The sequence below is a fragment of the Gobio gobio genome, assembly GCF_949357685.1.
Source record: "Gobio gobio genome assembly, chromosome: 21".
NCBI lineage: Eukaryota > Metazoa > Chordata > Actinopteri > Cypriniformes > Gobionidae > Gobio > Gobio gobio.
This window is the reverse complement of record NC_137117.1, coordinates 2,396,740-2,411,739: the sequence shown is the minus strand read 5'-3', so window position 1 is coordinate 2,411,739 and position 15,000 is coordinate 2,396,740. Positions and strand designations below refer to the sequence as shown.

Sequence of the window (15,000 nt, the reverse complement as noted above, 5' to 3'; positions counted from 1 at the left end):
AATTAATTAAATAAACATTGCCTAAAATATAAAATACCTACCAATACGATTAATAAAAAAAATGCCCAAATTATAAAATGTCTGCCAATACTGATGAATATAAATAAATAAACAAACAATTTTTTTGCCCAGAATAGCAAATATCTGCCACCACCAATTAAAAAAATACAAATAAATATTGCCCAAAACATGAAATATACAGACTAAAATAAATAAATAACACCCGAAATATTACATTTCTGTTAATATTATTAATTGATTATTTTTTTTATACCTGCCAATATTGATTAAAACTTAATTAATGCATGAATTAAATAAACATTGCCTAAAATATCAAATACCTACCACTGATAAATAAATACATATTTGTAAAATCTATAATACAAGTAAAGATCCCAAACGTAATCTCATCTAAACACATGACAAATGCTTTTCTTTACAACTGATGGACACCAGAACAAACAGACAGACCAAGCACTTATAAACGTCTGTAGACAAATTTATTCCATATTTTCAACAATAAACATGGTTTATTTCACTCTGACAACGACACACAGCGTCTCCAGAGCGAGACGGACACGGTAAACATGAGTAAGTGTGTGTGTGGATGACCTGTAAACACATGCGCTGTTAAACAACCTGTGGTCATTACACACACACACACACACTCACCGCTGTGTGTAACTCGTCGTCTCATTGAACAGCAGGAATACAGTGAAGATACCAGAGGTCGAGTGTGAGGGAACACAGTGATGGAGTATCAGTGAGGTTAGAGGAACCAATCCAGTCTGAATACTTTACGCAAATAAAACCAACCACAGACTACAACAACTCACACAAACGCCTACAAAGACACACTCCAAATACTTCAGCCTAAATGTAAGATTTAAGACATGCAACTTAATGTGAGGCATATTAGTCAGTCACACATAAATGAATGTTTTAAATACATAAAATAATTCAAATGTTAGATTTGTAGTATTTAAAATATGAATTGCATATCAAATTTCCATTCATTTGGATTACACAGTTTTTACTGAGACGTGAAAATGCACTATACACACTTAAATTGCTGTAATTCAAGAAAGCTTTGAAATATAGACCCAAGTTTGGACACTCGGCAGATTACTGTAGAAGTGAAAGCAGTTATTAAGCAAAGTCGAGGAAGTTTAAATTTACTGTAAATTAAAAATACTGTACTAAATATCTTTATTTTATATATAATATCTATTTTACAAAACAAAATTCACTCTAATATCAAAGCTGTGTGTCTAACCAAGTTGTGTTCCAAAATTGAAGTTGATATCACAAAAATTAAAGTTCCCATGAGATTTTGTTTAGGCGCTGTACCAAAAACAGCCACCGGGTGACATTCACAACTGATGCATTTTCCTGCAACAAATTACAAACCTTCCATCCAAATATCACTTCCATCACCAAATATGGAACCTCGAGACTCAGACCTTTCCGACAATATGCGTTTTGTCAAGATTAGAAAAGGTTTTGATTATATAGTAGTTAAAATAAATTTTGTGATATGAAACATGACACTGCCCACTAGGGGGAGGAGCCCGCTAGAAGAATTTAGAGTGCCATTTCCATGGAAACACAACGTCCGATTTCAAAACGGTTTTCACGTGATGAATTTTGAGTTTGTAAGCTTTCGAATGATACCTAATTTATGATAATTACTCAAATGTATGATACGAAAAAGGCGAAAAAAAAGAAAAAAAAAGCACGGGACGGTGACAGTTTAGGGTTAATACAAAAATAAAACGGATCAGATTTCTGAAACCGAACTGATACACTGAATGTGTTTTAAATACACAATAACCTAAAATGTATCAATTTGCATGAATCTTTAATTGAATATTGTACAATTTTTACCATGTTTACTTTTTAACTAAAACAAATTAAAATGTATGTTGCTTCTAAGCAATGTGAATAAATGCATTTTGAAAATATGATTATTTAAATCAAATGGATGCAAATAGTTTTTGAGCGTAGAAATCTGACCCGTTTCATTTATGTGACTGACAAATATTAAGTTTATTTGTTTATGTTAAAAGGGGCTATATGTAAGAATTAAGTATTAATTGCTTTTTTTCCTCCAATGAACAGCTTTGTAACTAAACTTAATAACCGAAACTATCTTGACTTGCTAGTTTGTCTATGAAAGCTTGCAGACTGATTTTTATGTGAAGGACTCGGGATGTTTTTCACGGGAAAATCAAACTCCGAGAGCCTCTTTTTCTTTCGCTCAAAGCGGCCCTGCTCGCGAGATAGTACTTTTTCAAAGTTCAGGAACTTTCGGGGGTGGGACTTGAGCGCCGAACATACTGATTGGCTGAGCTCACGCAGCATTTTATTTCAACCTAAAAGCCAGTTGCAGTGTGTGCAGTGAGAGCAGTTTACTATTCAAATCGACAATGGAGTTTAAAATATACAACCGATGGGCCAACAACGAGGTTCAGGCTTTATTAAGTTTATTTACGGAAGACGAAATCCAGTGGGAACTGGAAAGTCGTGCGCACTCCTACGTCAACGGACTAATCTTCACGGTACTTTAGACCATGATGGAAACACAGACAGCAGCAGCTTTGGGGGAAAAAAAGTTCCTGGGACAAATTGTTCTGGGTAATTTTGGTGGAAACGGGGCTTAAGTGAAGAACAAAAAAGACCTTCGCCGTGAGTCTATCAGGGCTTTGAATCACGTTCAGTCTCTTGTACGTTACGCGTGCGAGCAATACGTCGCTGGCTGCAGTTCACTGAAGGGCCACCGGTGTCGCTAGTAACAAGAGTTTCTAAATTCAACATAAAGCTCCTATAAAACAGTCGCATTTCCATTACCCTTCAAACTGAGCAGATTGAAATTGCGAACTGAAAATACGGCAATCGAAATGCTTACATTTCACAAAAACTTCGCAAATAAATTGTAGTTTTACAGGCAATCCGAAAAACATTTGGTAAAACTGCAATGGAAATAGTTTTCCGCATTTACCGCATTAAAGATGATGCGCTACAGCAAAAACTTCAGTGTTAAATTAACTCTCCTGGTAGTATATGTGAGACCTCTGAAACACTGATCACCATAATGGTGACTCACACTGTGATTTTTCTCCTTTGGTGATTCTGGCTTCAATAATGGTCAATCATCTCTCAATTAACCATCTCATTAACTTTAACACTGCTTCAGTGTTACTTTAACACTCTTATTTTAACACTAACACTCTTGAGTGTGGTCTCATATACACTCCCAGGAGATTTAATTTAACACTGGAGTTTTTGTATATGTTTGGACAGAAGACGAGACGGACTTCTTTATTAAACTGATAAAAGACAAGATTTACGGGAATACTGGATTCTAAACAATAAAGAAATGCCACAATTGAGGGGCTTTCCTGACGTTAACACACCTGTCTCCGAGTAAAAATAATGTCTAGTGCGGTGGATGGGATAGGCTTTACATAAACCTAACAACATCCATCGGCAGGATTTATCGCGAGAGAAACAAATGATGTTTTAGTCGCATAACATCGTTTAATGGAAACGCCATTTCACAACATTTAGAGAATTTTCGTACAAACCTGTAACGGAAACCCGGCTAGTGTAATCCAAATGAATAGAAATATAATATGCAATTCAAAATACATCTTATATTTAGGCCTACATACTTGAGTGTATTAGTGTTTTGTGTAGAGCACATCTCAGGTCTTTATCATAAACTACAATCTAACACACAAGAAAGCACTCTTTGGTTTTGTGAATGAATCCCTTTTTTTTACTTTTTCCACCATTTTCTAAATGATTTAATGTCACATAATACTTTTCCAAACACTGTGGGTTACTGTGTAAAGCTAGTATATTAGTGAATGACAGAGAATCACGTATATTTGATGGTGTGTGTGGGACGGGTGTTCTTCACAGCAGATGTACAGTAGGATGTGTCGCTGACAACATTCACGCAAGTTCTTCTGAGCTCACAAACGAAGCACGGCGACGAAAACAGAAACATGGTGAAGTGTGTGTGTTTGCTACATCTTTACGTGGTCAGATTCTCTCTGTGTGCGTGTGTGTGTGTGTGTGTGTGGTTTGGGACAGTTGTCTCTGAGGGGTTTATGTGAGCCCGATCTCCTCTAGGACGCTGCGGGGAGTCTCTGCTTCCTGTGGGAGGAAGATCAACACTTTCCCTGATCACTCGCTCACAGATAAAGCCATCAAAATCACTCATGCAAACCCTGAAGCTCTGCTCGAAACATCTACAAACAAACAGTAAATAATTCAAATGTTACATTCAATTCAAATATTAGTGTTTGTTTTGTGATTATTTTAAAAGCTAACATTTCGATGTAATGTTTTTACAACAAAAACTCAACAATTGAGTGTTTAGGGTTTCTTTTGTAAATATTTGGCTTGTATAACAAAAACAAAGCTAACATTTGAAATATTGTTTGCTTGATAAATCTATCGCTTTTATAACAAAAACAACAATAACATTCGGAGTATCTATTGTCTTTTGGTAAATATTTGGATTATATAACAAAAACCATAACAAAAACAACAACATTCGGAGTATCTATTGTCTTTTGGTAAATATTTGGATTATATAACAAAAACAACAATAACATTCGGAGTATCTATTGTCTTTTGGTAAATATTTGGATTATATAACAAAAACAACAATAACATTCGGAGTATCTATTGTCTTTTGGTAAATATTTGGATTATATAACAAAAACAACAATAACATTTGAATTAATGTTTTTGGTATATATTTGGCTTTTATAACAAAAACAACAATTAAATTAGAATTATTTAGTGTTTGTTGGGAAATATTCGACATTTATAACAAAAAGAGCACAATGTTAACGTTTGTATTTTTTGGTAAATATTTGGCATATAAAAAACAACTAACATTTGTAGTATATATTGTTTTTGGTAAATATTAGTATTTTATAACAAAAACAACAATAACATTTGAATTATTTTGTGTTTTTTTGGGGGGAAATATTTGGCTTTTATAAAAATAAAAATAAAAAGCTATTTGGATTATTTATAGATTTTTGTAAGAACATTTAAATTATTTTGTTTTTAGGAAATATTTGACTTTTATAACAAAAACTAACATTTGGAGTATATTTTTTTGGTAAATATTTGTATTTTATAACAAAACAACAATAAAATTAATAATTATGTGCTTTTTGGGGGGAAATATTTAGCTTTTATAAAAAAAAACAAAGCTAACATTTGGAGCATTTATTGTTTTTTGTAAGGACATTTTAACCATCTTGTGTTTTTTGGTAAATATTAGATTTTTATAAAAAAAATCAACAAAATTTTGAGTATTTATTATTTATATAACAAAAAAACATTAACATTTATATTATATATTGTTTTTGGTAAATATTTGTATTTTATAACAAACACAACAACAACATTTGGAGTATTTATTGTTTTTTGGGGGGAAACATTTGGCTTTTATAACAAAAACAGAGCTAACATTTGACTATTTAGTGTTTGTTGGGAAATATTGGACATTTATAACAAAAACAACAATAACATTTGAATTATTTTGTGTTTTTCAGGGGAAATATTTGGCTTTTTATAAAAAACAAAGCTAAAATTTGGATCATTTATAGTTTTTTTGTTGTTGTAAATATTAGAATTTTATAACAAAAACAATAACATTTGGAGTATTTATTGTTTCTATAACAACAACAAAAATTAAGATTTAAATGATTTTGTGTTTTTGGGAAAATATTTGACTTTAATAACAAAAACAACACACATTTTTTAATTATTTAGTGTTTTTTTGGGAAATATTGGGCATTTATAACAAAAAAACAATGTTAACATTTGTATTTTTTGGTAAATATTTGGCATATAAAAAACAACTAACATTTGTAGTATATATTGTTTTTTGGTAAATATTAGTATTTTATAACAAAAACAACAATAACATTTGAATTATTTTGTGTTTTTTGGGGGGGAAATATTTGGCTTTTATAAAAATAAAAAGCTATTTGGATTATTTATAGTTTTTTGTAAGAACATTTAAATTATTTAGTTTTTAGGAAATATTTGACTTTTATAACAAAAACAACAATAAAATTTGAATTATTTAGTGTTTGTTGGGAAATATTCGACATTTATAACAAAAAGAACACAATGTTAACGTTTGTATTTTTTAGTGTTTGTTGGTAAATATTTGGCTTATATATAAAAAAAACTAACATTTGGAGTATATTTTTTGGTAAATATGTGTATTTTATAACAAAACAACAATAAAATTAATAATTATGTGCTTTTTGGGTGGAAATATTTAGCTTTTATAAAAAAAAACAAAGCTAACATTTGGAGCATTTATTGTTTTTTGTAAGGACATTTTAACTATCTTGTGTTTTTTGGTAAATATTAGATTTTTATAAAAAAAATCAACAAAATTTTGAGTATTTATTATTTATATAACAAAAAAAACATTAACATTTATATTATATATTGTTTTTGGTAAATATTTGTATTTTATAACAAACACAACAACAACATTTGGAGTATTTATTGTTTTTTGGGGGGAAACATTTGGCTTTTATAACAAAAACAGAGCTAACATTTGACTATTTAGTGTTTGTTGGGAAATATTGGACATTTATAACAAAAACAACAATAACATTTGAATTATTTTGTGTTTTTCGGGGGAAATATTTGGCTTTTTATAAAAAACAAAGCTAAAATTTGGATCATTTATAGGTTTTTTGTTGTTGTAAATATTAGAATTTTATAACAAAAACAATAACATTTGGAGTATTTATTGTTTCTATAACAAAAAAAAACATTAAGATTTAAATGATTTTGTGTTTTTGGGAAAATATTTGACTTTAATAACAAAAACAACACACATTTTTTAATTATTTAGTGTTTTTTTGGGAAATATTGGGCATTTATAACAAAAAAACAATGTTAACATTTGTATTTTTTGGTAAATATTTGGCATATAAAAAAACAACTAACATTTGTAGTATATATTGTTTTTGGTAAATATTAGTATTTTATAACAAAAACAACAATAACATTTGAATTATTTTGTGTTTTTTGGGGGGAAATATTTGGCTTTTATAAAAATAAAAAATAAACGCTTTTTGGATTATTAATAGTTTTTGTAAGAACATTTAAATTATTTTGTGTTTTTGGGAAATATTTGACTTTTATAACAAAAACATCAATAACATTTGGAGTATTTATTGTTTATATAACAAAAACAACAATAACATTTAAATGATTTAGTGTTTTTGGGGAAATGTTAGCTCTGTTTTTTATATATAAAAACAAAAAACACTTAATAATTCAAATGTTGGCTTTGTTCTTGAACAATGCTCAGCAACTTTTCGAAGAGAATCTGCATTAACTTTGATTTAAAAATCTTTTTAAATTCCCCAATGTTTTTTTTCTTTCCTGTAAGTCTGAATATATTGTACAACTATTAATATTTTACTCAAAAACAACCATTTTATTCTCACAAACACAGCCAACAGTTTATTTAAGGTAAATCTTTTGAAAGGCAGAGCAGAAGATATAACACGGATAACACACAGTCGACAGACAGTGTGAAGTTTTATGGGTTTTGTTACACTGGCCAAGAGAACTGACATCCGAGAACAACTTTCCCCACACAAACATCATGATGTACATGTCTTATATTAAATATCAGTCTTTATGAAGTGAAAACTGTGTGCGATTATGTTAAAGATTGTGCGCTGGCGTGTTGTTCGGAGCCGCCCCTCTGGGCTCAGCAGGTTTATTTTATACATTATGAAGCACATGGAGATGAGATGAGCTAAATTTATCCTCTGAGATCTGAAAATAATCAGCATGTGGGTTGCCATGTAGAATGACTCACTGATGACACAAATACATTTACAACACACACACACACACACACACACACACACACACACACACACACACACACACACACGCTCAACTTACTTTGGCATCCTGAACATCAGCCGGCCAAAAAAAAGAGGAAAAAAAAAAAAATCAAGATTTAAAAATTGCATAAATTAATTCAGCCTGTGATTTGCAATCTTAAATGTCATTAAGTACCTGAATGATCCGGTCAAATATACATACAGTAACAAGTTAACATTATTCAATACATGACAAAGACTCTTCAATGGAGCAAGAATAAGAAGTTATCTTTAAAATAACATGCAGTGTAAAAATAAGCAGCATTACAGATAGTGTTGATTTTTGAAAGTGCACATTGAACTAAACTGCACAAAAATGGTAGCATTTAATTAAGTGGTTATATTCTTTTAGTCCTAGGATAGACACATTCTTGATTTTTTTTAATTCAAATAAAAACTATTAACATCAGTGATTTAACCTGAATACATACAATTACACCAAAAAAACCTTTTGGAATTTTGAAAATCAAATAATTAAAAAAATGTGAATTTCGAAAATAAAAAATATGCATCTCTAAATCATTACATTAAATTCCAAAAGGTTTTGTTGGTGTATTTTAGAGTTCGCATTTTTAAATTAAAACATTTTAAAATTTTGAAATAAATGTTTTTTTTTTGTTTTTTTGTTCTCTAAATCATTACATTAAATCACACCAACAACACTTTTTGGAATTTTGAGTTTGAATTTTGAATTTAAATAAAAAAATATTATTTAGCATCACTGAAATAATCCTAAATACATTAAAATCACACCAACAAAACAAAAAAAATGTATGGGTTAAGTCAGGTGGAAATGCGTTTTTCAAAGTAAATAATTGTAATTATTGTAGTAATTGAAATATGAAAATATTTCAGGTTTTTCAATGTTACACTTACTATTTCTCTGTAATTGCTGGTGGAAATTTACAAGCAATTTTTAAGTGTTTGTAGGCCAATTTTTGTATAAAATATAAAAAAAAATAAAAAAAAATGATGATCAATAAGTTACGACACCATAAAAACTATTAACATCACTGATTTAACCCAAATACATAAAATTACACCAACAAAACCTTTTGGAATTTTGAATAAAAAAAGAACTTCTCTAACTCATTACATTAACACTTTTTGGAATTTTGAGTTTGAATTTGAATTTAAATAAAACATTAAACCAACAAAACAAAATTATATGGGTTAATTTAGTAGAAATACATTTTTCAAAGTAAATCATTGTAATTATTAGAATGTTTTACAAGAAAATATTTCAGGGTTTTAAAAATTACACATTTTATTCAACGTTACACTTATTAGGCCTATTTCTCGGTAATTGTTTGTGACATTTACAGGCAATTTCCATGTGAAAAGTGTTTGTACACCAAAAAGAAATATTTTTTGTAAAAAAAAAAAAAAAAGGAGATCAATAAGTTATTTTTTAAGTTATGTTTTTACATTGCTTTAACTCATCAAAATAGGCCATGTTCAACTTTATGCACTGTAAAAAATTATAGTGATTTTAACGGTTAAATACTGTAAAAATGCTACGGTTAAAAACGGTTAACAGAAAGTTTCCGTACTATATACGGTGAATAACTGTAACAGACCTAACCTTACATTGAGTGTAATTTTACAGTAAAATACCCTTAAATTTACAGTTTTTGGAAGTGAAAAGAACAAGTCATTGTGTAACTTACAGTGAAAAACCGTAAATTGAGATTTCCCAGAATTCCCTGCGTGACACTTCACATTTGATGTATTTTCGTTGAAATAACCGTTTCTTCTTAGTTTTTTTTTAATCAGTTATGTACATTAGGGTTTTATGTTACATCTAATGTTGTTAAATTAATGTTAATTGCATTTTTAACATTTCATGTGTGTTACCGTGATGGTGTTTAGTGTGTGTGTGTGTGAATGACACTGTGCACCTTCTTTATATTAGTATTGTTAACTTAAATCTGTAAAACCTAAAATGTTGCCACCGTATTTTTAACGGTAAAGTTCTGGCTGCTGTTTATTTACAATAAATTTTGCGGGGATTTATTTTACAGTGATTCAAATCATTGTTTAAGTCAGTAATGTAATTTAAAATGACTTAAACATCCAAGGTGATTGTACTTAAAAATTCAATAATATAAAAGTATAATCAAATCATTTCAATTATAAATTGTATTAAACTGACGTAAAACTGAGTTGAATCTCATATAACTTGTAAAAAGCGTTTAAATTACTTAAATTATTTTGATGAGTTTGAGTTAAAATTAATGTAAAACACGTGTTCCCATGACTTATTGATCACAACATTGATCTTTATTATGTATATTTTTTCTTTGTATTGTATTATTTCTGTACTGTTGTATTTTATTTGCTTTATTTGGGTAGCAGCGAAGCGCATTATAAATGAAATGTATTATTTGTAAAGCCCTTAGCTGTATTGATTCAGTTCTTCAGATTGAATGTCTCCGTACTCCGGTCTTAAACGCTGGGTAAAGACAGAAGCATCCCAGCGCTTCATGAGCGGATCGTTCGCTTCTCTCCAGGACTCTTGAATCATTCATAATTACGGAGCTGCAAAGATTCCCGTTGGAATTAAAACCCAATTATCGCTCTGCCTGCGGTGGCGGTCCAGGAGGAGATTCCACCGCTGAACGAGCCAGTTTCTGCCTTTCCTCAAAGACAACACCAAATCAACTGACTATTTGCTTTCTTAATGCATGTTATCTTTCATCAATATAATAACCTACTGAACTTTTGTAATGACTCTCTGAGTCTGGCTGTACAGTTACCCTCAGAAAAAAAAGGTACAAAAGCTGTCACTGTGGTGGTACCTTTTCAAAAGGTACACTTTTGTACCTAAAGTTTACATATTAGTACCTAAAAGGAACAAAAGTGTACCATTTGTAGCGTTTTTTTCTAAAAGTGCTGGATCCTTTTAACTACTGTAAAAAATTATCGTGATTTTTAACGGTAAAAGACAGTAAAAATGCTATGGTTAAAAACGGTTAACAGAAAGTTTCCGTACTATATACAGTGAATAACTGTAATAGATCTAACCTTACATTTAATGTAATTTTACAGTAAAATACCGTTAAATTTACAGTTTTTGGAAGTGAAAAAGAACAAGTCGTTGATATTAGTATTTCAATAGGTTGGTAATTTAACATTTCAGTTAATTAAATACTTTTTTACTGTAAATTTAAATTAAATCTGTAAAGCCTAAAATGTTGTTACCGTATTTTTGTACGGTTAATTTCTGGCAACCACAGCTGCCAGTTTTTTATTATATGGTATTGAACTGTAAAATAGACCGTAAACTAAGTGCTGTCCCGTAAAGCCTAAAATGTTGCTACCGTATTTTTGTACGGTAAATTTCTGGCAACAACAGCAGCCAGTTTTTTTTTTATTATACGGTTTTGAACTGTAAAATAGACAGTAAACTAATGTGCTGTCCCGTAAAACCTAAAATGTTGCTACCGTATTTTTGTACAGTAAATTTCTGGCAACCACAGCTGACGTTTTTTTTTATTATGCGGGTTTGAACTGTAAAATAGACAGTAATCTAAAGTGCTGTCCCGTAAAACCCAAAATGTTGGTACCGTATTTTTGTACGGTCAATTTCTGGCAACAACAGCTGACAGTTTTTTTTTTTTAATTATATAGTTTTGAACTGTAAAATAGACAGTAATCTAAAGTGCTGTCCCGTAAAACCTAAAATGTTGTTACCGTTTTTTGTACGGTAAATTTCTGGCAACCACAGCTGTCAGTTTCTTTTTAATTACACGGTTTTGAACTGTAAAATAGACCGTAAACTAAAGTGCTGTCCCGTAAAGCCTAAAATGTTGCTACCGTATTTTTGTACGGTAAATTTCTGGCAACCACAGCTGCTGTTTTTTTTTTTATTATACGGGTTTGAACTGTAAAATAGACAGTAAACTAATGTGCTGTCCCGTAAAATCTAAAATGTTACTACCGTATTTTTGTACAGTAAATTTCTGGCAACCACAGCTGCCGTTTTTTTTTATTATACGGGTTTGAACTGTAAAATAGACAGTAAACTAAAGTGCTGTCCCATAAAACCTAAAATGTTGCTACCGTATTTTTGTACGGTAAATGTCTGGAAACAACAGCTGCCATTTTTTTTTTCAATTATACGGTTTTGAACTGTAAAATAGATAGTAAACTAAAGTGCTGTCCCGTAAAACCTAAAATGTTGTTACCGTTTTTTTGTACGGTAAATTTCTGGCAACCACAGCTGCCAGTTTCTTTTTAATTATGTGGTTTTGAACTGTAAAATAGACCGTAAACTAAAGTGCTGTCCCGTAAAACCCAAAATGTTGCTACCGTATTTTTGTACGGTAAATTTCTGGCAACAACAGCAGCCAGTTTTTTTTTAATTATACGGTTTTGAACTGTAAAATAGACAGTAAACTAAAGTGCTGTCCCGTAAAACCCAAAATGTTGCTACCGTATTTTTGTACGGTAAATTTCTGGCAACCACAGCTGCCGTTTTTTTTATTATACGGGTTTGAACTGTAAAATAGACAGTAAACTACTGTGCTGTCCCGTAAAATCTAAAATGTTACTACCGTATTTTTGTACGGCAAATTTCTGGCAACCACAGCTGCCGTTTTTTTTTATTATACGGGTTTGAACTGTAAAATAGACAGTAAACTAAAGTGCTGTCCCATAAAACCTAAAATGTTGCTACCGTATTTTTGTACGGTAAATTTCTGGAAACAACAGCTGCCTTTTTTTTTTTTAATTATGTGGTTTTGAACTGTAAAATAGACCGTAAACTAAAGTGCTGTCCCGTAAAACCCAAAATGTTGCTACCGTATTTTTGTACGGTAAATTTCTGGCAACAACAGCAGCCAGTTTTTTTTTATTATACGGGTTTGAACTGTAAAATAGACCGTAAACTAAAGTGCTGTCTCGTAAAACCTAAAATGTTGCTACCGTATTTTTGTACGGTAAATTTCTGGCAACCACAGCTGCCGTTTTTTTTTATTATACGGGTTTGAACTGTAAAATAGACCGTAAACTAAAGTGCTGTCCCGTAAAACCTAAAATGTTGCTACCGTATTTTTGTACGGTAAATTTCTGGCAACAACAGCAGCCAGTTTTTTTTTTATTATACGGGTTTGAACTGTAAAATAGACCGTAAACTAAAGTGCTGTCCCGTAAAACCTAAAATGTTGCTACCGTATTTTTGTACGGTAAATTTCTGGCAACAACAGCAGCCAGTTTTTTTTTTTATTATACGGTTTTGAACTGTAAAATAGACAGTAAACTAATGTGCTGTCCCGTAAAACCCAAAATGTTGCTACCGTATTTTTGCACGGTAAATTTCTGGCAACAACAGCTGCCAGTTTCTTTTTTTAATTATGTGGTTTTGAACTGTAAAATAGACAGTAAACTAAAGTGCTGTCCTGTAAAACCTAAAATGTTGTTACCGTTTTTTGTACGGTAAATTTCTGGCAACCACAGCTGTCAGTTTCTTTTTAATTACACGGTTTTGAACTGTAAAATAGACCGTAAACTAAAGTGCTGTCCCGTAAAACCTAAAATGTTACCGTATTTTTTACGGTAAATTTCTGGCAACCACAGCTGCCGTTTTTTTACTGTACATTTTATGAGGATCCTTTTACAGTGAAAAACAGCTATTTAGGGTTCGTTTACATGACAACAATGTACTAAAAGACAATTTTTTATTTGCGTTTTTCATGTAGACATCAACGCTGTCAAAACGCTCCCCGTTCACACTGATCCGTGAAAATGACTAAAAGCGCTATATTCTGCTGTCAGGCCAGTAGATGGCGGTGTGACTACACTACGAAACTACGCGTTCCTGTGAGTGCGTGCGAGCCGTTTCTCAATTGAAACAAACGCGACTCTCGTCTTCTCTATAAGGTATATGAAAAGAAATAATATAAGGTATATAAAAAGAAACCTCCTCAAGTGAATGTTGTGTACCGGTTGTCATGTTGTCATTACATGAGCGGCCGCTGATGGGCAGCTTCTTTCTTTCTGATTGCCATGTGAAATATTACAATCCAAACTGAAGTTATAAACACAAAGTACACTTCTCATATTTCATTAGTTTATTTCTCTGGCGTTACATGAATCTACAGATCGACTCAATCACGGCCCATATGATTCAAAACACTCATTGTGAAACATACTGTACCTCCAAAACATGAATCTGTTTTTAAATCAAACGCTATAAATATTGAACAAATACATTCATTGATTGTATCAAACACTGAAGTGCAAAAGTGTTTCTAGGTGTAAAACATTTATAGTGACGTTAGACACATTACAAAATAACTGATCATTTGATATAACATTCTACTAGCCTAAATAAAATCCATAAAGAAACTACGCATACAAACTCAAAATTCATAAATTACTCCATTGACCAACCGCGGGTTGGTTCACCTAAAATAAGCTGAACACTTTACACTGCAAAAAAAATAAAAAATGACGTTCCTAAATAAGTATTTTTCTCTTGTTTTCCAGTTTAAACCTCTAAACATTCTTAAATCAAGATACTTTTACAGGAGAAGTAAAATTACTTAAGACATTAAGAAAAATCATTAAAATCACAATGATTGTGAACATTTTCTTATTTTGACTTTTGTTTTTGTAATCAGGCTCTCAAAAATTCAAATATCAAATTTGGATTTAGATTTAACGGCCAAAATATCGGTTATCAGCTTTCAAATATAAAGGATTATCGGTCAAAATGTTCATATTGGTGCATCCCAATATAATTAATTAATATAATATATATAATATAATTATAATATATTTAATATAATATAATATAATATAATATAATATAATTAATATAATATAATATAATATAATATAATATAATATAATATAATATAATATAATATAATATAATATAATATAATATAATATAATATAATATAATATAATATAATAGAAGATAATAGAAGATAAGATGCACGATATATCAAATTTAACGTTATCGCTATCGGACTGATAAGAAAATGTGTCCGATATATTTAAGCTGATAAATAATGTATTATTTCCT

At 30.6% G+C, this 15,000-nt stretch overlaps 1 protein-coding gene across 2 annotated transcripts in view; it reads right to left on the bottom strand.

Moving 5' to 3' along the window:
• Nucleotides 1–486: 486 nt before the first annotated feature.
• LOC307117640 (AP-1 complex subunit sigma-2) overlaps nt 487–15,000 on the bottom strand; it is a 70,416-nt gene continuing 55,902 nt past the window's right edge. Inside the window, exon 5 of one of the 2 annotated variants that reach the window (XM_079802611.1) lies at nt 487–4,164. In XM_079802611.1, the coding sequence (XP_079658737.1) occupies nt 4,117–4,164 (48 nt within the window). In that variant the 3' untranslated portion in view covers nt 487–4,116. The remainder of the gene's footprint in view (nt 4,165–15,000) is intronic. The other variant, XM_079802613.1, reaches the window with a different exon arrangement.